General features: G+C 40.4%; 8 protein-coding genes and 1 non-coding gene across 9 annotated transcripts; 2 read left to right on the plus strand and 7 right to left on the minus strand.

The window, feature by feature from the left end:
* Nucleotides 1-1,549: 1,549 nt before the first annotated feature.
* BDF20DRAFT_t38 lies at nucleotides 1,550-1,622 on the minus strand. Its single transcript has one exon. It is a non-coding gene; the product is annotated as a tRNA-Phe (tRNA).
* Nucleotides 1,623-2,081: 459 nt separating this feature from the next.
* Nucleotides 2,082-3,475, plus strand: BDF20DRAFT_969332 (uncharacterized protein; the record flags this gene model as incomplete). The annotated part of the gene is made up of 2 exons (XM_053085002.1): nucleotides 2,082-2,889; nucleotides 2,979-3,475. Coding segments are annotated over 2 exons (1,305 nt in total), but the record flags the coding sequence as incomplete, so codon positions are not given.
* A 5,236-nt stretch (nucleotides 3,476-8,711) lies between these two features.
* On the minus strand, nucleotides 8,712-10,304 carry BDF20DRAFT_815520 (UAA transporter; the record flags this gene model as incomplete). Its single annotated transcript, XM_053077088.1, has 5 exons — nucleotides 8,712-9,254; nucleotides 9,330-9,476; nucleotides 9,550-9,646; nucleotides 9,744-10,039; nucleotides 10,185-10,304. The coding sequence occupies 5 exons, from the start codon at nucleotides 10,302-10,304 to the stop codon at nucleotides 8,712-8,714; spliced, it is 1,203 nt and encodes a 400-aa protein (XP_052938933.1).
* Nucleotides 10,305-12,028: 1,724 nt separating this feature from the next.
* On the minus strand, nucleotides 12,029-12,635 carry BDF20DRAFT_274650 (uncharacterized protein). Its single transcript, XM_053075056.1, has one exon. The coding sequence runs from the start codon at nucleotides 12,531-12,533 to the stop codon at nucleotides 12,249-12,251; it is 285 nt and encodes a 94-aa protein (XP_052938934.1). The 5' UTR covers nucleotides 12,534-12,635; the 3' UTR covers nucleotides 12,029-12,248.
* Nucleotides 12,223-13,456, minus strand: BDF20DRAFT_274666 (uncharacterized protein). Its single transcript, XM_053075057.1, has 2 exons — nucleotides 12,750-13,456; nucleotides 12,223-12,676 (listed from the first exon to the last, which is right to left on the minus strand). The coding sequence occupies exons 1-2, from the start codon at nucleotides 13,165-13,167 to the stop codon at nucleotides 12,639-12,641; spliced, it is 456 nt and encodes a 151-aa protein (XP_052938935.1). The 5' UTR covers nucleotides 13,168-13,456; the 3' UTR covers nucleotides 12,223-12,638.
* Nucleotides 13,457-13,685: 229 nt separating this feature from the next.
* Nucleotides 13,686-14,837, plus strand: BDF20DRAFT_910159 (uncharacterized protein; the record flags this gene model as incomplete). The annotated part of the gene is made up of 5 exons (XM_053083680.1): nucleotides 13,686-13,754; nucleotides 13,832-13,877; nucleotides 13,944-14,006; nucleotides 14,089-14,135; nucleotides 14,310-14,837. The coding sequence occupies 5 exons, from the start codon at nucleotides 13,686-13,688 to the stop codon at nucleotides 14,835-14,837; spliced, it is 753 nt and encodes a 250-aa protein (XP_052938936.1).
* Nucleotides 14,838-16,443: 1,606 nt separating this feature from the next.
* On the minus strand, nucleotides 16,444-16,883 carry BDF20DRAFT_814037 (uncharacterized protein; the record flags this gene model as incomplete). Its single annotated transcript, XM_053076936.1, has 2 exons — nucleotides 16,444-16,590; nucleotides 16,719-16,883. 2 exons carry the CDS (start codon nucleotides 16,881-16,883, stop codon nucleotides 16,444-16,446), a joined length of 312 nt encoding a protein of 103 aa, XP_052938937.1.
* A 285-nt stretch (nucleotides 16,884-17,168) lies between these two features.
* Nucleotides 17,169-19,868, minus strand: BDF20DRAFT_850951 (uncharacterized protein). The gene is made up of 4 exons (XM_053079993.1): nucleotides 19,337-19,868; nucleotides 19,218-19,243; nucleotides 17,506-19,135; nucleotides 17,169-17,431 (listed from the first exon to the last, which is right to left on the minus strand). The coding sequence occupies exons 1-4, from the start codon at nucleotides 19,729-19,731 to the stop codon at nucleotides 17,413-17,415; spliced, it is 2,070 nt and encodes a 689-aa protein (XP_052938938.1). The 5' UTR covers nucleotides 19,732-19,868; the 3' UTR covers nucleotides 17,169-17,412.
* A 1,260-nt stretch (nucleotides 19,869-21,128) lies between these two features.
* BDF20DRAFT_274898 (signal transduction histidine kinase) lies at nucleotides 21,129-22,468 on the minus strand. The gene is made up of 4 exons (XM_053075058.1): nucleotides 22,369-22,468; nucleotides 22,080-22,134; nucleotides 21,748-21,995; nucleotides 21,129-21,558 (listed from the first exon to the last, which is right to left on the minus strand). Exons 1-4 carry the CDS (start codon nucleotides 22,371-22,373, stop codon nucleotides 21,297-21,299), a joined length of 570 nt encoding a protein of 189 aa, XP_052938939.1. The 5' UTR covers nucleotides 22,374-22,468; the 3' UTR covers nucleotides 21,129-21,296.
* Between the last annotated feature and the right edge of the window lie 488 nt (nucleotides 22,469-22,956).

Genomic DNA, 22,956 nt, shown 5'->3' on the forward strand with positions numbered 1-22,956 from the left:
ACATCTTCTGTCAAGATATCTCAATCATAACTTAAGAAAGAGGTTCTTTTATACTCGCTAAAGGTAGATCATTAACGATTAACCAGAGGAACATAGAAAATCCTATCCTTCCCTGCTCTTTTTCCTTTCTGACATTTTGGGCCACGGGGGAGAGGAGGAGAAATAAACAGATAGTGATGATAGGGTAAGGAAGGCTTCGACGTTATTAACAAGTATAAGAGTTGCATGGGCAGTTTTACTACCTTCGCTTTGCGTTTGGCACGGATGAAACCAGCTTTTAAAAAGGAAAAATAAACTAAAAGTACGGAATGATATCCAATAATTGCAGGCATATCTGAACAGATTCCTCCAAGACAAAGATTACTTGGAGTCTCGCTGTTACGCCCTTTTTACTTATTTGTTCAAATTAGAATTGTAAGAGGAATTGCTTGCATCTATGAGTTTCTAGGTGCCTTTATTTCAGTAAGTGAAATTTAATGCATGCCCCAAAAGTTAACTAACGATATATGTATTTCTTTATATAAATATTGGGTGAAGAAGATGAAAATGTGAAGTTCAGGACTCTACTTACTATTTGTTGTGTTAGTTTGGCGTTTTCATCTGGAATGGTTTAATTGTCTTCGAAAGAAGGTATGTTTCTACCAACGCAACAAGACTTTCTGCTTTTGGTAAACTGCCGATATTCTGATATCCTTAGAAAATTGAATATACTCATAAGCTGCTATCGTTTTTTTTAGAGAATCATGAGTAATAGTTGTTTGGTTGACTTCTTCAGTTTTGTACCTTTCATAGCGTTTTTGAAACAAACATTTTCCTGGCATCATTGATTATACGCACTCTTTATAATGCTATCCAATATGGTTTTACAGATATCATCAAGTATTTCTTATTTGCCATCAATGTTTGTCAATTTGTCAAAATAACTTTTATTCTGTCAACATAACAAAGAAGTAGTTGGGTAGTAGCAACAATAAGCGACACAATTGAAGATGTCAAAAAGATCTTTAGCTAACACCTCTTGCCCACCCAACATATCCTACACTCATTGTTAATGATCGGCAGCTGATTTATCTTGCTACTTATGTCTAGATAGTCACCTGGAATCAGAAAAAAAAACTTGTAATGCGTTGAACATCTACGAACGGTTATTTTATCTTTTTATTTATTTTTTTATTTTTTTTTTTTTAAATTTTTTTGTTTAAATTCATGTGCGATTTATATCAGCAGAAAGACAGAGGATGAAAATTAGAGATGAAGACAAGTGGTATAAGAGGAGAAAAAAAAAAAAGGGGGGGGGGGTGGTGCGGGCTAGAAGAGGCACATGAGCGGCACATTATGAACAGTCCTCATCAGAGTGTTGAAGTTATGTCTGCTGGGGGCACTTTTTCGACACTCTGTAACGTGATACTTGAAGTTACAGAAGATTGGAGTCTCTGTAATGCATTCGCTGTGGACCAGGCTCAACGGTTAGTAAAGTTAAACGGTGTCAAGTCGATAAAGGAGATATAGAAACGACTCACGAAAATGAATTGAAAACAAAAAATGAAATTGCGGCTAGAGTGGATCGAACACCCGACCTTTAGATCTTCAGTCTAACGCTCTCCCAGCTGAGCTATACCCGCAGGCTCTTTTGCTTATCCAACACTTCTCCAGACATTCACACACAATTACCTCTCAGGTCACGTGAATATCAGTTGTTTACAGCCATCCAATCATACAACGCGAAAGCTAGGTACCTGCCCAACCCAGCCTTAAGGATACACCATCTGTTTATTTTTTTTAGACGGATTACCTCCACAACACACGATATCCTTCCGTAACGATATCACCTTACAGCTCCCAACAACAACATGTCAACCCAAAAATTGGAGGAAACACTCGCCCGAGTGTTCACAGTCCTCCAAAACTTGACCGAAAAAGTCGACGGCCTCGCACTTCAGTTCGCCGAGCTAGTGACAAAATTCTCCGACCATGAGACTGCGAATGATTTTTTCCAGCGGGAGTTAAATCGTTTAAGCGCAACTGTGCAAAATCTTCAGAATTTGAATTTCGAACAGAAAAATGCCGCTATCACGCCCAATATGGCCGCTAGAGGCTTAAAAGTAGCAGATTCGATCTCTACTCCCAATGCCACTTCAAAGGCCACTGCATTGAGTACCGCTGCCAGCAAATATGCTACACCCACCACTACTCCTACTACTACCATCAACACCACTGCTACGACGCAAACTGCCCCTACTACTCCCAAAACTGCTTGGGTTCAAATTGTTAAGCGTCCCGCCCCTAAAAAACTAACTGAGCGTAAGCTTAAGGCCACTGTAAGGGCTTTCAGCCAATATGATCCTACTGCCCCACAAGGCTACTCCTACGTGTACATACCTCGAGCTCGTAAAATCAACCGTAGTGAAATTCGCCACCGCCTCAGTACCATTGGCATTGACACTGGTCGTATCGTAGATATTACTCTACCTGCCCACCGTGTGATTGGCCTCTTGGTACACAACGACTTTACTACCGATCTCTCAAACCACCTCAAGGCCTGTAAAGTTGTTCCTTTGGAACACTTTGACCCTTTGGATGAAAAGCATATTGCTAATCCTGCTATGACCAATGCTTCTGCCACTGACCGCACTCGTTTCGCTAAAGCCCTACAACAAGACCGTTGTATCCGTGCCCTACGATATGTACGGGCTTACCTGGTACCCAGTGTTGCCCGTTTTTTTGTTGACCAAGGTTGGATCGCTGATTCCATTGCCAAGGAGATTGTTGCGGAGAGAAACCCCCGACCATTGAAACGTACCCGTGATATTGGCTCTTCTTCTACTACTGCTGCCGCTTTCTTGACCTCGTTAGGTTTTGTCACCGGTGATTCTGAGATGATTGAAGCTGGTGAGGAATTCCACGAGAGCGCCTTTGCTGATGATAATGATTCTGTTGCCTCATCTATAAATACAGATGGTGATAATGATGCCTACGAGATAAGCTCGTCGTCATCGGCTGCTCCCCGCTTATAGGGGGCACCACAAACACCACCAACAATCATCTGACATTGTCCATCGGTCTTTGGAACGCCAATGGTTTGCAACAAACAACTGTTGCCGATGTCCTCTCTCACTGCAGTTCCATGTCTCTTCTCTTAGTTACTGAATCCTGGATTCTTTCCCCCTCTCGTCTCCCTACTTCCTGGCATCAATTTCATACCTATGGTAAACCTGTCCAGGGCGGTTATCGTGGTTCTCAAGGTATTGTTGCCCTCGTCAATCCGAATTGCCCCGTTCCTGTCAGCCATTTAAGCAGCCCTTCACCCTATGCTCTCTCTCTCAATTTTGGTCCTTTTAGACTAGCTTGTTTCTATTTTCCACCGAATCTCCCCTTGGATGAGGTGATTGCTACTCTTGACAAGGTGCCACTCCATAAAAATACCATTCTATGTGGTGATTTTAATGCAAGGTTTGGTCGTATAACTGGCGACACATCTGCATCGGGTACTTTCGAAACTAATACTCGGGGTACGGCTCTCAAGGCTTGGTTTGAAGACCATGGCTTACAGATCTTGAACCGTACTTATGCTTACGGTATCCCTACATTTGCTACTTTTCGTAACACCACTGAACTTAGCAGTATCATTGACCTGTTTGTTGTGCCTGATGATGTACACGCTGTCCTCCATAATGTCTCTCTTTCCGTATTTTCCGACCTCTCTCTAGGGTCTGACCATAACCTTCTGGCACTCTCCTTCACCCTGACCGATACCTCTACTATTATGCAACCATCCACTCCCAATGACACAGCACCTGTCCAACCTCGACGCACCTGGAATTTGTCAAAGCTGAAGGAACTCGAAGTGTCTCTGCTTTATCAAGATACATTCAATAAGCTTTCCTCACAATTTCGGGAGATGTTGAATGATAACCTCGATCTACTACAGCGCCAAACATCACCGCCTATAAGGCCAGATTTCGATCTATTAGCCGCCTCTCTTTTCAACAGTATATACACCAGCCTCGATACGGTCATTGGCTCTAAAAAAGCTAGGCCCAAAGAATGGCATAAATATTGGACACCAGCACTTCAACAAACAGCCGAATATCGCAATCATTGTTATAAGAAATGGCGTAGAAGCAAAGGCATCGACAAGATTGGATGGTGGACCACCTACCAAAAAGCACAAAAACAATTTCGATACGATGTTTGCCAAGCAAAAAGGAAATCTTGGCAGGATTATTGTAAGCGACTAGAGGAAGACTTCATGAAAGCCCAAGGCCAAATCAAAAATCAAAAACGAAAACGGGACCAATCTTGCACTTTTAACCATCCTGATGGCCCTCTCACCGCAACAGCCATTATGGCTGAGTATTTAGAATCCGTATATGACGGACACTTTCTAGACGACCCACCCACATCTATTGACTTTGGCCTACAGCTTCCTTTATTTCCACCATACTCTACGGACATAACTACCCTCTTTTCACCGACTACCATTACTCACTATATTAACCTTCTACCTCGTAAAAAAGCTCCCGGTATTGACCATCTGAAAGCTGAAATGCTCCAACCTCTCGCTAATATCATCGCCCCCCTCCTCTCTAAACTATTTCTTCTCTGCTACTCTTGGGGTACCGTTCCTTCTTCCTGGCGTCATGCACAGGTGTTTCCTATTTTCAAAAAAGGTGATCCTACGCAAGCGAGTAACTACCGACCAATCTCATTAACGTCGGTCCTCCGTAAGTTATTTGAAGTCGTTCTTCAACCAGCTATCAAGCAATCCGCTCCTGTTTTAGATGTAGCCCAGGGTGGGTTTCGCGAACGACGCAGTGCCCTTGACCAGGCCGTATGCCTTCATGAACTGATACAAGACTATCAACAAACACATCGATTTCAATTACCAGTGGTCGGCCTCTTGGATATCAAAGCAGCATACGACACAGTTGACCGTAACGTTATTTGGAAAGCCTTTCGCCAGCACGGAACTATTCCCTTGCCGTTACTCACTCTTCTACAACACTTGTTCGATGATGTTTATATTTCTGTTCTTATTGATAATCACCACTCACCAACATTCCAGCCCAAAACCGGTGTCCTACAAGGTTCTGTGCTTAGTCCTTTACTCTACTCTGTTTACATAAATACACTACCACCTATATTCCGACGTTCCGCTTCCTCCTTAACTACCAAAGTCAAACTCCCTACTAGTTCTGAATCTATTGCTATTAATTCTTTATTATTCGCTGATGATGTCGCTATCATTGGATCTCGCTCCGAGGTTCAAACAATGCTAAATGATGCTGCTACCCATTCCCATCAACTTGGATACCGATGGAACCCGCAGAAATGCGTTATTCTTAACCATCCTACCGCCCGCACCGCTACTGGTGCTCACTCCAATCCTTTAACCCTATATGGGGTTGCTCTTCCTACTGCTGATGAAGTTATCTATCTTGGTATCCCCTTTACTAAGCGAGGTATATCTAGCTCTGCCCTTGCCCGCTCACGTAGCAAAACAACCCTTGCTGCAATGGCCACACTACACAAGATGGGCGCTCATAGATCTGGCTTCTCTCTCTCTCTCAGTGCCCGATTATACTGCTCCTTTATTCGACCTAAATTTGAATACGGTGTCGCGATAACTATGATGCATACCAAGGATATCAATAAACTTGAACAGCTCCAAAATCGATGCCTTCGTCTACTCATAGGTGGCAATCCACATACTTCTACTACTGTATTGAAAATCCTCACAATGATACCTGCTATCCAATGGCGAATGGAAGTTCTACAAAGTAAGTATTGCCTCCGTTTACCAACACTCCGCGCTGACTCTCTTGTCCTGTTACTACATCATTCTCGGGGTAATGATACATATATCAACAAGCTCAAAGCCAATCGCCTGTATAAATCATACACTGATGCAACTACCATCACATCCTTTGCTGCCCCCTTTCTTTACGATGACCGTCAAAAACTTTATACTGCATTTCGTGATACTCAGTCATCTCGTCATATACTGGCACGGGCATGCCGAGCCAAACTAGAAATCGATCTCATTTTGACTCTTCCTGCCACTCGTACTGATCGTAGTCGACTTATTCGCTGGCGTTTAGGTTGGCTTCTTGGGGCCCCACACGACTGCAATTGCGATCGCGACCACACATCTCGTCGTCATTTTGACAAATACGAATGTGATGCTATTCCCAGTGAACTATGGGAATCTCTCCCTCAAGCCCCTCCGACAACTCATACAATTGATCATGCACTCAACCGGCTGCCAACAGATCCATCTCAATATTGCCATTACTGGCCTGTGTTACTGACACTGCTGTGGTATATTGAATGCCTTGTTAAACCAAATGTGAAATTTCCAGAAGACCCTGACCCAGGTGCGCTTTGGCGTAATTACGCTGCCTCCCATTCAACTTCCGAAAATGGTTAATTTTTCGTGGACTGCTTTCGACTTGCACTGTCACAACCCTTAATACACAGCTGCCAAGCGATCAGCCATTACTAATTTTTCACCAGTACGAATAATTTCCCCTTCCTTCCCACTCTCCCCTTTTTCTATCTCTTGATTGAACCTTATAGATAGTTTTTTTGCTCTCAACCTGTTCCTCCCCCTAGTATAGCAATAATGATAAAATTAATCGCCTGCTTTATATACTATTTTCAATAAACAAAAATCTTTAACCTGAGCTATACCCGCGGGCTCTTTTGCTTATCCAACATTCTCAAGACATTCACACACAATTACCTCTCAGGTCACGTGAATATCAGTTGTTTGTAAAGCTTCTGATAGGCAGGTTTAGAAGAAGTTTTATAATATTAGAGAGTGATTGAGCAGCGAGGTGAAGTTGTTTAGATCAAAATAAGTAACTCAAATACAGTTATCCGAAGCGGAAAGTAGTTTACAAGAGCAAGTTATATCGTTATAGTTTTGATTTTTAATGTTTATTAAGTGTATGTTTCTTTGAATCAAAGAATGTAACAAATAATATGTTTTATAGTCAATGTTATAAGGAAATGATCTAAGAGATGGTTCCTTTATTCAAGTAATTCCTGTAAAATGTGAACAGATCGCTGTCAAGATTCCGAAGAAATGAGTGCGATGAGTATGTCTTTTAGGTGAATGTAGTAGATAAGGATGAGATCTTAAATGTACGTAAGTTAACCCTTTAAGAATAGGGAAGAGTATAAGTTTATTAAGAATAAAAGATAATGGAGAGAAGTCTTGATTTCTTCAGAAAGATGAACGTATATATACTAATTTTTCAAACTCATTTAATTTGATTGGCTGTTATTTGAGAATCTTACCTTGGTCAAAAGATCACGGGAGGCTGTCATAACCTGCAGAGACCACACAGTCTAGCATAATAGAACAACAACAAAGGAACAACGAGGGTTCATACACTCATGGGTTTTACGGTTAATAACATACTCTCATTAAAACACATGTCTTACTAACTTAAAGTATAAAAGACCTATTCCTCAATGAATGAATAAAGAGCAACCCTTTTTAGCAGTCTCGTTATTTACTTTGATTGTTCTTAAATGTCACATATAATACAGAGGCCTACGTGAGTTCTGGTCAAAGCTATCAATTTACTCAAGAACACTCTCAGTCCGTATCCGTATCCGTATCCAAAAATGACGCTGAAATGCATAGTACACAAATCTGAAGAATTTACTAAACATGCCAGAAAAAGTATTACATAACTATGAATGCCAAGCGAAAATACTGCCTACTGCACTTACAACAACATGTTCACACTGATAACAAGTTAGTCCCGTTTCGTGACTACCAATGTCTCCTCCTTAACGTAGTATACATCTGTATCTGGTGGCGCTGGGGATGGGTCCTAGAGGCTGCCAAACATACTAAATGGAGCTAGTGTTTCTGTCGCTTGAGTCGCTTCGCTATTTAATTTTTATTTTACTAAGTTGTATAATTGCTAAAGATGCCATATATTAATGATTCGACCTTTTCAAAACAGGTCAGGTTCTACTTTAACATTACATTTCACAAAATATCTGTCACAGACTATTTATAGTATATCAGCATGTAATAATCTTGTCATAATGAATTTGCTTAGCGAACAATGTAGTAATAGATAAATAGGTATATATTCTTAGTCAATATAGCCGGTAGAGTGGAACCAGAAGTCTCTGCACATATAGTTTAACGAACGACTCAATGCTTTGGTGTTTCAGGGACAGATGTAAAATGCTACTCCACCACAAAAAGTTACTCTTCGTTTGATCGTCAGTATCACATTATTCAATGCTACGCTGCAAGCTCAATCATCTGATATTCTCGCTTTATGGGGAGGCATTTGGAAAATATAATTTATGCAAAGTTGGTTGAATTGCTTCCACGAATGCTTTTTTTCACATGTGATCCTCTCGTATCAATAGAGTTCTAAGCAGAGTATTGAAAGGAACATACCCTAATTCAGCTTCGATAGCAACTTGAATTTTATGGAGAATGGCTTGTGGGATTCGGGAAATAGTCAAAAGGTATGAGTATCAAAAAGTATATTCAATGCAAATGTGGTCTTACGTAAACAGACCATAGACATTACATTAGCAGATATGCGTAAAGATAACGACGATAATACGTGGATAGCATAACATGTAGGTAAGAATGGTATTTTCATGATGGAGAATGCGGTTTATATACATGACATTAGAACAAATTCAGTACAATACAAGCGTCGTGATTAAATAACTAGCCTCGTCCTCTCCTTGCCTTCTGCTGGTGGTGATGTGATAATAGCTGAATCCGTCTTTTTACCATTATTCTTTGGCGCAATCTGCTTTTTCCTATTATTATTGTTATTTGCCTTAATACCAGCATGTGTATAGATCAAAGTACCGAAAAACACCAAAGCTGAACCCAGCTTAGCACCCAACCCGAAAGGATTATTGAAATAGACAATAGAGAAGATCAAAGAGGTGAATTTACGCAAGTTCAACACCAAGTTCAAAGTCAAAGAGGTCGCGACAGAGGTCATACGATTCACACCAGCAATGCACACATATTGAGTCAGCACATTCATGATCAAAAATGCCCATAGTTTACGCATATGGAATTGCTCTAGAGCGGGCAATACAGATGCTGGAATAAGATTGACGATATTATCCAAGAGTGGTACTTGGTGTAAAATAGCAGGGATTGACATTTTAGGTGAATTATTGTAAGCGTTGATTTGAACGATCAAATCATTATAACCGAGCAAGAACATAGGCAATGCAAGGAAATGCTAGAGATAAATGTGCGTAAATTGTCGTAAGTCATGACTCTCGTTGCATCCAGTGTCTTTTATAGTACAACTTACGGTATAGAATAATCCTTCTCTCCACTGTTTACCGTATTTTTTGTATGTCACTTCTTGGATCAAACCCATACCAGCTGATAATACCATAGCAACCAATAAAATAAAGATGCCTGTGAGAAATTCGGATGTACTACTGGTTCCTCCTTGCTGATATTGGATAGTATAGTGGTGATGGATTAGTATGCATACATATTCTTTTGAGCTTTTTTAGCAGATTCACATGAACTACCTGAGTGTGTGTGGATGCATTGTCCATTGTAGCCCAAATGACACCAGCAGTAACAAACAAAACACCAATAATTTGTTCCATTGAATATCTGAATCATAATGCAGGTTGAAGAAAAGATCAATTCTATGACTCTCTTTTTTTTGTGTTCATGCTATACACAGAAATAAAATAAAAAAAAAAGTTACCTTTTCTTCAAAATTAATGCACCTAAAATCATGTTCATAATTAAACCACCACTTCTGAATATAATATGCAAAGGCACAGAGATGTTGTATCCTAGTGCCAAATTGTTTAATAAAGATACAATGAAAAATATGGTAACCAAAAGGAACCAGCGAGAAAGAGGTACAGTCGTCCGTTTTAAGCACGGTAAACCATATTTTCCAAAAGTCAAGTGATGTCGTAAACCTTCCAATGCTACAAATGCAAATTGACCTAATGTGATGAGTTGACCTAAAAATGAAGCAGGAGTTTTCGTAAGCTCGGTCATCTTTTGATAAGTTGCAATTGATCCTTAGCTACTTTACCACTTTTTGGTGAGTCACTACGAAATAGATTTTTAAAGTAAAAGAGTTGAGTAGCCTTTCTATTGATGAAGCAAGCTACTTGATGATAACGTACGTGACAAGAACTTCTAACGCAAAGACATTGCTGCAACAACCGCCAAAAATGAGAGATAGGATCATTGGAAAGTCTGACGCTATCAATGATATCAATGCTGTTGTAAATGCATTTGAATTGTCCATTTTTTTTTTTTTTTTTGGTTCTGTCTGTCTATTCTTCGCTTCAAATGTTGGAAGAAGGGTCTATAAATGATTTTTTTTCTCGCCGTAAAGATACAAATTAAGAACACTCAGGAAATATAAACAGCAAAAGAAGGAAGAAAAGATGAAAAGAAGAAGACAGGTCATTTTTTCAATAATGTATTTTCTTTTAAATGAGTTTCAATGTTTCTTCTAAAATAGAGTCCTTTTCGGTTTAGTTTCGGACACGGTTGAATTGATTTTCAGATCATCAGAACAAAAAAAAAAAAATTGGGAGTGTTCGTGTACACTATTTTGGGATACATTTTTAATCAATGTACACTTAATATACCTTTAGAACCTTCAAGTACCAGGACTTCCATGACCAGCCCAAACCTTTTGAGCAATGGAATGCGTATTTTTAGCCGTCATTACAATCACGATTTTAACAAATACTACAATTTTTGCCAAAGAGTATCTGATAGCTTTCTTTCACTGTTCAAGTAGCGCGATAACGCGTCCTATCGGAATTTCGAGCTATGAAGTGTGATCACTGGTGAAAATGATTACATAGCATTGACTTATTCACTTAAACAACTATTCATAATAACGGTTCAAGTCATGCACTTTCTCTCATCATTTCTCATTGAGACCCGAACTCTATAACAAAAATTCTTTGTTACAGTCTCGCTATTTCACTGGGCCCAGTACAATTTTTCTTTTAATAAGATGCACACTATCGCCAAGTTCAAAAGACCTTTTCATACGTATCTTGAATATGCCTAGAAAAGTGAGACGACATTATTACAGTAACGCATACTGTACGCATCTTTTGAATCATTTTGATGAATACAATGTTTGCAGTATATCGCAAGTGTCCAATAGACATAAGCAATGCTAGGGATACATAATTGTCGATCTATTTTTCATGGATGAGAGATTTAGCTCTGTCATAAAGCTTGGGCCCATGTCATTTGATTCTGCTAAACAGTATATGAATCTAAAGCAAATTTGAAATGGCGTAAATGTTATCTGTTTCCTGTATGCTCCACCGGAAGAATCTGCAATTGCAGAGCTTTCCGCTTAATAAGGGTATATATTGTAGCCTTTCGAGGGGGGGGGGGATTCTCAAGGGAAAAATATGTGAAAGAAAGGTTATTCAGACTGTTATGCTCTCAGTCCTGAAGGGTGTTTTGGACTGAACAACTGCCATCAGTCCAGCTTTATTCTAGAAATGGTCCAGAACAGATCGCCAAATGAGTCCGGTTTCAGCCAATAAAAAAGAGTCTAATTGTTTTCTGAAGTAATTGAGAAAGCTATCGTTTGCACTGGGTCGAACTGACCAGAGCAGACACAATGTACTGAGAACATTACGTCCTCATAAGTCACAAAAAAAGGTTTCAATAAAAAGAAATAGTCAACCGTCATTGAGAAAGCCCAACTGAATGACAACTGGAAGACCCCCCTTTTTCTGCTAATATTAAATTCACGAAATATCGGCCTCATTAAGGTAAGGTTAAAGTTCGAATTGAGTACTTGACCCTGGATTCGGGATATTTAAATTTATATCGCGAATTCATGTTCTTCCCAAAGTCTTGCTATATCGGCTCAATTTTTTCAATATTCAGTATAGCTTCACAGTTTACTTTTTCTTCCCAAACTATCGCGGTATGTCCGACAGACTCCTGCTCAGCCAAAGTATATCAGCTGTGAATGATGCTTTAGGCGCGGTTTCGGGAAGTGTGCTACCTTGATTGGGTGCTTATAAGGTACATGTTGGATGATGCGCTATTTGTGGGATACGATAAAAGCCAACACATTTGCAATAAAAAACGTAAGAATGTATTGAACTATAGCTATGTTGATGAGGAAGCAATCCACTCTCGAGTATCCTTTCTTTAGTTTTTCTCCTATTCCTGTGATGATGTTTTAATACAAGGCTCGCTTTTATTTTCGATGATTGGTTGCTAAAGGCGATCGTTCTTCACCGTCTTTCAGTTTCCTCAATGTCACGCTGATGCGAGTACCTCTTTCTATAATATCACCGTCTACTTCATCAGCCAACCTTTTGTCTATACCGTGTTCCCAATCATATCTTGCTTCTTTCGATAATGCCAACACATCTCCAGGCTGCAGTAAAACATCGTATTTGACCGTGTTGGAATGATCTTCATATTCTGTATAGCCAGTTGACGTGCCGCCCTTGGATTTACGAGCCGGTCGCATTGTCATGACACAGGAAGACAGCAAAGAGACAATCAAAATGCCATCTTCAAACCTAAATGTTTCGAGTCAGTTATCTCTGTCTCTCTTCTAGATCGCCCCTTTGTTCTTTTTTCACCTCAGTAGATCAACATGGCTAGCAATGCCGTCACCTTTGAAAGATGGTTTTGATTGAGTCTCTCAAAAAGTCATTACAAAACGTAGGCCTAATGTATGGCTTCATACCTTTCTGGTACAAGTTTAAAATGGCTTGATCAAAGAGAGGTTTCTTCTTGTTTAAAATGGGTTCATCAAACAACCCAGGGTACTTGTTCAACACCCAAGATTCCAACCAATGGATATAATTGGGTAAGTCACCGAACAACATGGCTTGGTTGGAGCCATTAGAAAAAAAGTGGTTGTCCAACAAAGCATAAACGAGTGTCATTTGCTCTTCATGACAAAGTGCATGGCGAACTAATCGCAAACCAGGTATAGCGTCAAAAGTGACGATGGGCTGAGCAGGGTGTTGGTTGCTACAAAATGTCTCAAATCCACGCTGTAACGGTGCTGCTTCTGCTTTTATTTCTTCTTCTTCTTCTTCTTCTTCGTCGCTACTACCAAATAATTCTTGCCAGTTTATGTTATTCTCTTCGTAAGACATTGCCAAAAAAAGATGTCATTAAAGTACGCTTAGAACGTAACACAGACAAAGTCTAACTGCAGCGGGAGTTGAAACAGATAATGCAGCAGCAGTTAGTAGTGGATTTCAGTGTAAGTTTATTTAGCATTGTTGACCCTTTCGTCCAATGGACGGGCTTTGGAGAGCAAAAAAAAGTTCGCTCAACTAAATAATGAAGAAAGCCAATCTCATTCACCGTATTTGCATCGTAATTAACGTGCAGAAGAAAAACGTAAAGAGTCCATTGAGTCTAGAGAAAACCATGAAAGGACAAGGCTCCCCCAAAAGATGGATCTAAATTTGGGATTTTGATGGATCCCTCAGCCAAAAAAAAAAAAAAGGCTCCCCCTTCAGATTTTCTTTTTTCAGAAAAAAGTGACCTTTTTGCTTTCGAGTCGTTGGTTCATTGAAATAAAACAATAACAATAAGCGGGATTTCCATTTTTTTTTTCCCTCTTTTTCTTTATATTTATTTCTATTTAGTCAATCATTCATACTAAATGCCTGCACGGTGTTGTTGTATTATCCCTTTAAGAGGGGGTGTGGTTATCAGTGGCGTTATCATGCTTGTAAGTTTAAATAGGGGAAATAAACAGAAAATAGAAAAGCATTTGACTGAAAAGAAAAGAACCCTTTGTTACCGTAGGTCATCTCACTTGCACTCTTAGCCGCTACATTTACACATAGAAATCGTACGTAATAACCAGGCATTTCGTAGTACAGTTGGACATTGGCTAATCTCATTCTACTGTTTGCAGCTATGATCATTCATCTTTCAATAACTCATGTCGTACTTCCTTGGATATACATTGGTTTCATGGGTAAAATAACAATAGAGCATTGACGTAGTGTCACTAGAGTGACTGACCCTTATTATTACTTTTTTTCCATGTTGTGAACCAGCTGCCACTGCCGTCGTTTCGCTATTTGTCATTCTCTCTGGCTTGGTGGTAAGGGCTTTTTTTTTGGGTCGGGAAATTTTTGGTTCATTTTTTGGTGGTGGTGTTGGTGGTAGTGGTGTTGAATGTTTCAGAAAAATAAATTAAAAAAAAAAAAAAAAAAAAAAAAAAGGCAAAAAGGGGTAGACAAGTTCAGCCAATCTAACCTAGTTAGGAATGATGTAGGCCAAGTTGAATTTGATGAGATTGACGAAATTTTTATTATGGTTCCTTGTATTTTTGTTGACTATCTGGGAAGCCATTTGCTTCATCTTATCTCTCACCAATCGATCCAAATCACTCAGTGCATGTGAAGAAGCCAATCCTTCCTCATCCAACAACACAACAACCGCCAACAATGCCACTGTCACCATTGGCGGATATTCAACCACGTTTTTGGGTATGCAACCTGGTCATACCTATGGATTAGCTAATTGTGGACAAGCCATCCAAGCAGACGTGATTGGCAGCGCTATTATATTATTCGTGGGTCAGTTATTGATGTTCTATGCAGCGACCGTCGTGGGTTCCTTCACAGCTAAATTGAGAGAGCGTAAATTGGGACATCGCTTACGTGATTTAGAATGGGACGACAATCTGGATGAATTAGCGTCCACGTATCGAACAGACGCTTCCAATGCACCACGATATCCATTGAATGATCTTGGTAAAAAGAAAAAGGGATTTTTAAAGAACCTCAAATTCGGCAAGTAGTATGGAATTTCTGTGCATTTTGTATGATTTTTTGGAATAGGTTGCTGCAGATCGGAAAACAAAAAAAAAACTTTATGCTTGAGCTTAAGCTTACATCTTGGTTGTTTTTTTTTTTTTTTTTTACTTTTTCCGCTCCCTACACATCCGCCCCTCCCTCGTGCAACTCATTCTCTTTTTTGTATTTCGTGTGTGATATCCCCCTCCCCCTTTCCCTTCTGCATATACTGTGTATTATTTAGAATTTTTTTTTTTTTTTTTTTTTTTTTTTATTGTATAACAATAAAACAAAGTGTGAACAGTCATTTCTTTTTTCGCTCCATAGCCACCACTCATTCTCCGTTAGCGCATGCGTCTGGCATACTTTGGATAAGCTGGTTTTGTAGATTGCGGTGGCACGGGAGGAGGAGGACGAGGACGAGGAGAAGAAACAACAGATGCAGGCTGTTGAATAGAACGAGGTATGTCTGTTGCAGCGGTCATGATGGGTGTACTTGCATTCGTCGAAGAGTCATCTGTTTCGAAAGGATTTTTACCTTGGCTACTTTTACTGCTGCCACTTTTATTGCTATTCAATGAGCTATTACTTTCATTCGCATGACGAGGAGGCGTTAGACCGTGAGTATCACATAGCCTTGCAAACGGATTATAATGAAGCTTTGCATGGGTGGGTGTTTCCTTTTTCTTGTCGTTTCCATCGTTGCCCACCGCATCCGTACGACTGTAGTTATCATCACTGCTATTGCTTCTTACAAAGTTGGGTTTGAATCCCTGGGTTAATAGCAAAGAAGGTCTGCCATCCATGGCCCCTTGTGTCCGGGTCGCTTCCTCCATGTTTATTTTTCTCATCATTTCTTCTAGACTGTCTGATCCCATAGAGATACTATTTTTATGACGTCGACGTTGTGGTAAAGGAACAGCAGTAGCAGTAGCAGAAGCAGTAGCAGAAGCAGTAGCAGAAGCAGTAGCAGGAGGAGGAGGAGGAGGGTGATCCTCGGCATAAGAAGAAAACGGTGCATTGATAAGGCGTTCTTCGCTCATGACACTCGTTGAATAAGGGCTCGTCATGGAGGGTGCAGGTACATGAAGTGGTAAGTGTGGAGAGAGGGTATGCGCTTTCGTCCTATCCTTGTTCATGCCGCTTTCGTCACCCATCATGAATGTGACCGTATTGTAAGGTGCCGATCTTGACCGAGCATGTTGCGGTAAAAATGGAGAGGATGATGTCCTATGATGATGATGATGATTCTTGATAGCAGTACCATTTGCATTTGCATTTGCATTGGGTATGGCATGGTTTGATGTTGGAGTCGATAAGGTATTATCCAAATGAGTCGGCTGTAGCATCCAACTGGGTATATTATTGCTGGGAATAGTATGTGTTGTAGCTGACACAGGGCTTATCGTGGGAGACCCAACATTTCTGACGTGATCATCCTTATCCATCAGCGATAGTGTATTCTCCACGCCTTGTTGGTTGTGTCGCTTCGTATCCATGGAGAGAGAGCGCTTGACGAGCACGTCAATGGCTTGTGTCTGAAATGTAGGCAAAGGTGCTAGTCGTCATAGAAAGGGTAAATGAACAAACATGGATTCAAAGAGACCTTCTTCATTTTTGTTTCTTTACCCTACCTCCCAAATAGATCATGTCAGGGCTCACTTTCCGTCCATTTTGCACATGTGCTATCAACCGTAACATAGCAAAACATTGACCTTTGGTAAGTCCCTCTTTTTCTTGTTGGAAAAATAAAAGTATCTATAGAGTATTTTTTTTTTTGTTTGATCATCTACATAGATAAAAAGATAGAGATGTCTTATCTCCATCCTTTGAAACCCCACCTCCCCCCCCACTTTACATTTTTGCTTTATCTCTGTCCTATTTACCTCTTCTAATGTGTGATGGGGTAAGCAGCACCCACTTACAAACTGCAAGATGGTCTCGTTATTCACTTTTTCGACATGAAAAGGATTCAGGTCTTTCCACCAAGCTTCATAGGCTGTTCTTTCTGCATCAGAGAGGGTGTCGAGATCGTCTATTTCAGGTGCCATCTTGGTTGCTGTGGGATGGGCTGCATTCAGTCTTTTGGACTCTTCCAACCTTTTAAGAAAGGCGTTCGACCGTGTTTCTTCACTGCTTTGGCGATAGTGAGAAGCATGGTGTTGTGATGGTGCTGGCTCTTTGCTATGGTGACTGTGTTTACTGAATGCTGATTTCAGTTTGTTCATTGAGCTTTTCTTGTCATCCACAACAACAACAAAAAAAAAAAAAAAAAAAAAAGGAAAAATAAAAATAAAAATAAACCCATCTTTTTTTTGTAGCTTTTTTGCATTAACCAAAAATCAAAAAAAAAAAGGACCGTTAGCTATTTTTATTTTTGTTTGATAACCCACTTTGCAAGTTTTTTATTTTCTTTTGTAAAAAGTAACAGAGATTTTATAGATGGGGGAATAGATCAATGCATATAGGATTGGTATGAATAGATATACCTGATGATGATGATGAATGTTGTGTAGGAGTCATAGTAGTAGTAACAGTGGTGAAACGAGTTGGAAAAAAAGTAAAATCAAAGCATCCGTCCTATTTCTGAGCTGCAAGCCTAATGAAGCAAGAAAAAGAAAGAGTTCAGCGCTTGCCATTTTCTCAAAGTGATAAGGACGCTTCGCTACTTACATGGTCTTCAATTCATTGTCATACATTTTGACAATCTCCTTGCGCTTCAGCTTTTGAGCGGCTGTCAAGAGTCCCATCTCGGTGGTCCATAGATCTTTGCAAATCCATACATCGGCAATAATTTCTGCTCCTTTCAAACCTGCTTGCTTTGCATGCTCTTGCATGGTGTGTAGAATGATGGATCGTGTCTCTGGATGAGCACACAGTTGTTCCCAACCCATCTTTGTCAGGTCTTCTTCCTTCCTACCGTGCTGTTGCAAAAACGGAAGGAGGGACTTTTCGGAAGGAACGAGCAAAGCGACAGGTTTTGCATACAACGGATCGGCATAGACACACAGATTCTCGACCAACACCGACGACTTGTAGACACTTTCGAGCTTTTCCAGCGCAATGTACTCACCGTTGCTTAGTTTGACCAAGTTTTTCACACGGTCAATGATGGTCAGCGTGCCACGTTCTGTCCATTCACCAATGTCGCCTGTTTTCAGCCAGCCATCCTCGGTCAGGGCCTCCTTGGTGAGCTCGTCTTGTTTGTAATAGCCGGCGGTGATGGAAGGACCGCGCATCCAGATCTCTCCTTGGGGACGGGGCGAATGCGCCGAGGTGTAGCCGAGCTCAGGATGGTCCACTAATTTGACTTGGACGCACGGGACAGGTGCGCCTACTTCATTCAGGGCGTACTGCTCGGGTGCCATGATGGCACACATGCCGCAACTTTCCGTCATGCCGTAACCCTGCAGAATGGGACAGACGGTCACGGACAAAAACTCCTGCGTGGCAGCCGAGACAGGGGCACCGCCCGACAGGCAATAACGCAGACGTCCACCCAGCTGTTTCTTGACGTTGTTAAACACCACGGTGTCGAGGAGGCCGGCCGGTAAACCGTAGCCTGCCAGCGTCTTTTTCATCCACACCGCACCGTGAAAGACCCGTTCGACACGCGACCCTCGTTCGGCCACTTTGGCCAAGACGGTCTTTTTGATCGTCTCCCAGACCTGCGGCACACCCGTCATGATGGAGGGGGCAAACGCCTGGAGGTCGCCCTTGCAGTGGATCACGGACGCATCCGTCAGGGTGCGGATGCTGCCGTAGCCGAGGGTCACGCCCAAAAAGATGCACAGGTTTTCTACGAGAAACTCCAAGACGTGGGCCAGAGGCAGGTAGGCCATCATGGTGTCGTTGGCTTGTAAATGGTGCTGCAACAAACGACAGACACCGGCAATGGCAGCGACGATGTTACCGTGGGTCAACATGACGCCTTTTGGGTTCCCTGTACTACCACTCGTATACATAATACAGCACAAGTCGGTCGATAAGGGTTCATTCCGTGATGGCTTGTTGTCGTCGTCCTCAGCGTTCTCTTTGCCGAGCTGAACGAGCTCATCATACGAGAGAACATGCTTGATGTGTGGGTTGCCTCGTAAGGCGTCCCTATCCGCTGGCTTGGCTTCTCCTCGATAGATGATGGAGGTAATGGATGGACAGTCAGAAGCAATGTGATGAAGCATGGACAGTTGTTCTCCATTGATAAAACAGACATTCGCTTCTGATTCACGAAGAGCATGTTGCAGGCCCTCTGGACCTAGGGTATCATAGGCCGTCACAATCGTCAAAGCTTGAGAAAAAGCGCCTGCATTGTGCCAAAGAGAAAAAGTGCTTGTGAGGATGTGTGTGTGTGTGTGTGTGTGTGTGTGTTTCTTTTTTTTCCTTACCATGGGCCAAAAACATCCATTCAAGACTAACAAAAAAGAAAACCGGTGAGCATGTGTTTTGATACAAAAGAGAGAGCGCTCCTTCCTATGCGTTTCATTGACCCCCCTTTTTTACACACCTTGTGGAAGCAGAGAGTTGTACTTTATCTCCTTTTCTCATACCCAGTTTGATCAAGCCAAGACCGATCCATTGAACAGTCTCTTTTGCTTCTTTATAAGTACAATATTTGTAATCGCTTAATTGAAAATAGGTCCACTTTTTCTTTTCCACCTTTTCTACGCCGTTGACGATCTTGGTTACTTTTTTTTCTTTGGTAATGGTGTTTTCTAATGATCGGTAACCAAACCCATGGCGATCGGGATAGTGTGTCGCGGCATAGTTGAGCACATCGCATAAAGTGTTGACACCATCGGCAGGTGTGGCCACGAGCTGATGAGGTGACAGAATAGAGCGATGAACAGGACCTTCACCAGGTACGGCTGCTGTATTTATTTCCACAGAGAAGGTCTCCATTGTTACTGATATCCTTTATTTCTGTTTTGACAAAAGGGTGGAGGGGAAAAACAGAGAATAAAAAAAAACGGCCAAGTTTGGGACACTGTTGAAAAATAGAAAAAAAAAAAAAAAAACGTGCTCAATGCAGCTTTTTTAATCTAATCATGCAGGTGAATTGTTGAAAGGCCGCCTTTTTTTTTTCCTCCCCGAAAGTCTATTCAAATTGCAACGTTACAGCATATTCATGTGATAAGACATGGTTTGTTTGTTTAATTCTGCAAAAAAAAAAAAAGTGTAAAAAGGGGATTCTTGCGATGCCTTTGAAAGGGGCCGTAGAGAAGAGTGAATTTAGGGTGCACTGTGTGTTTAAAAAGCGTGTTGCTCCATGAGGAACCTTTACAAGGCTCTTCCTTTCGTCAACAAGAAAAAGACCTTTTTTTTTTTTTTTTTTTTTTTTTCAATACGTGCCAAGTAACATATAAAATGAATAAGCCATTATTGCAGTTGCACCTGGCCCCAAAAAAAAAAAAAAAAAAAAAGGAGGGCTTTCCCTGTGGGCTGTCATTCGCCGAGAATCAACCCTATCAAGTGCAAGCTTTTTAAAATGAAACTTTATGATTTAATTGAGTTTTTGTTTACTAGAAATGATCAAAATAGGCTGTCATCTCGTCATGGAGAGGCCTATCGATTTTTTACTACTATTCACGGCATCATGCTCACCCCCTTTATGTTTTATCACTGGAGCATTTTACTATTTTGGCCCTTTAAGAAATGTCAAATGATGTTTGCAGCTTGAGTCCAAATGACTCTTTATGAATGAACGAGTGCGAAATGATACGTGTAAAGAAGAGAGAAAGGGCATGTAGGAGATGGATCAAGTACGAATCTTGGTTACTCTAGGATGATACAATCCACAGGTACGGTGTTTATCTGAAAGTAAGGATGCAATAAAGCGAAAAAAAGTGAACATTTACAGTCACTGATATCTCTCTCGGTGACTATGGAGTATGGAGCTGTGCATGGTTGAGCTGGTAAAAAAAAAAAAAAAGTACAAAGGGAGCGTGTGTGTCTATGTAAACCAAACAGAAAAAAAGTTGGATGACTCACCCTCATCTTTCAATAGATAACCTAGTTATTCATCTACCTCTTGTGGGATGAACCCTGTTGAGAACACGTTGCTTTTTTACTGTTTTATTCAATGAGCGTACAATAATATGTCAAACCGATGTCTTTATGTTTTGGAGGTGGTCTAGATTCATTCAGTATTTCGAAAATGTTAAATCATAGTCGTCGTTATCCTTTTGTCCCCCACTTTTCTGATCGAGACATTTGCATAAAAAAAATCGAGTTTCTGAACAGTCCGACAAAGATGGAAAACAGCTATACTTTCATGACTTTTTGAGTATGACACTTTCACAGAGTGGTCATGTTATTTAGTAAAAAAGGGGGGGAATAAACGCGTCTTTTTTTGTCATAGATGACAGGAACAAAGTCCTACTCTCTTGGGTTGCAAGACGGCTTTCTTTTATTATGATTATTATTATTATTATTGGGTGGTTCTTCACACTCTGTCTCTTTCTCATTTATCGAGAATCCTGCACTTCATAAAAGTTCTTTAAATACTCTTCTGCTTCTGAATATTCTGTTTTGACTTGTGGCAGCAAAGAAGTGATACGTTTCAATGCGTCTTGGTCGTCAATTTCTTTTGAGCCATCTTCCTCTTGACAATTGCCGATATTCTGAATCTTTTCACAGGTTGCTTTTACTTTCTTCAGACCGATAGCTGCTGAACTTCCCTTAAGGAAATGACCGAGTCTTGATAATTCTGTTAAATCTTTCTTTTCTCTAAAAAAAATGATGGAATTTTTGAAAAAGGACAAAAAAAAAAAACCACACAATGTTAACCTTATTTTTTTTTTTTTTAGTTTGCCCCACACTCCATTTTCTCTCTCTCTCTCTCTCTCTCTCTCAAAGTCCACTGCACTCTTTTTTTTTCTATTCTAACGTCGAGTTGTCCCTTTCTCGTTCACTTACAATGCTGAATCCATGTCTTTAAAGGTGGCTTCTGCTTGCTCGAAATAGTTGTTGACGATGCTGAGTGAGAATTCATGGTCATCTTCATCATCCATATCCAATAGCTGTTCAAACGTATTCATATCAATAAGATCATCGGGATTTACCACTTTCTCATTATCGTCTGTTGCGTTGATATTGTTATTTGTAGTGGTGGTATGTTGGCTGGATTTCGTATCTGCATCTTTCACATCAGGCGATCCTGTCTCCTTCTATCATCATCATCAGGGTATATTTTTAGGTCAGTTTCATCTTTCTGCGTTCCTAAGTCTCGATTCTTTTTTGTCTTTTACCACAACGTCTTCCTTTTTATCGATGGTTGCTTTAGGTTCTGGTGATGCTTCACGACTAGACATTATTTATTATTATTATACAGGAAAAAAAAGAAAAAGGTGGGTGGGTGGTGAGGAATATACAAAAAAAAAAAAAAAAAAAAAAGTTACGGATAGTAAGAGAGAAGAAAGAGAGAAAAATAGAACCGAAAATTTTTTTGTCGTTTTTTTTTTTTCGTTTTTTTTTTTTTCCTTCCTTCTTCTTTGGATCGACCACTTTAAGAAAAAAAAAAAAAAAACAAAACCATACGTCATCGACCCTATTCGTTTTCTCCAGGATGAAGAATTACTGAAGAAGCTGTCTATTATCCCTTCACCTATATTTCATAGCATGTTACACCAATATAAAGATAGAGTATCCTTACAGAAAATGTAAGAAATATTCGAGAAATTCCTGGGTAATCTTTTTTCTTTTAGGCTGCTAAGAAATGACACGTACTAAAAAAACCTTACTTGTTGCATTTTCTTTCGTTTGAAAACCCGCTGATAACATAAAGGGGCGGGGGGAGGGAAACTCTTTGGGTTTTGCTTCAATTTTCTATTTCGGCCTTACAACATTTTTTCCATTCGTTTCAATGATGCAATCCATCAGTGTTTGACAAAAAAGTCTAGATTTTCTAAAGTTGATGGATTTTGATAAAAATGGAAAATGAGAGATCGATTTTTGGTGTGTGAAAAAACGTCTGAAATGAGTACAATGGAAAGAAAAACCTTAAAGAGGGAAGAAGGGGAGGGGGAACGGGTGCATACATCCTCTCTCTCTCCAGTTCAAAAGGGGACAAATGATCCTTCAAATGATACAGGAACACACACACATAAAAGGTGGCTTTATCTCTCA

Source organism: Mycotypha africana (genome assembly GCF_025528875.1).
Source record: "Mycotypha africana strain NRRL 2978 chromosome Unknown BDF20scaffold_2, whole genome shotgun sequence".
Taxonomy (NCBI): Eukaryota; Fungi; Mucoromycota; class Mucoromycetes; order Mucorales; family Mycotyphaceae; genus Mycotypha; species Mycotypha africana.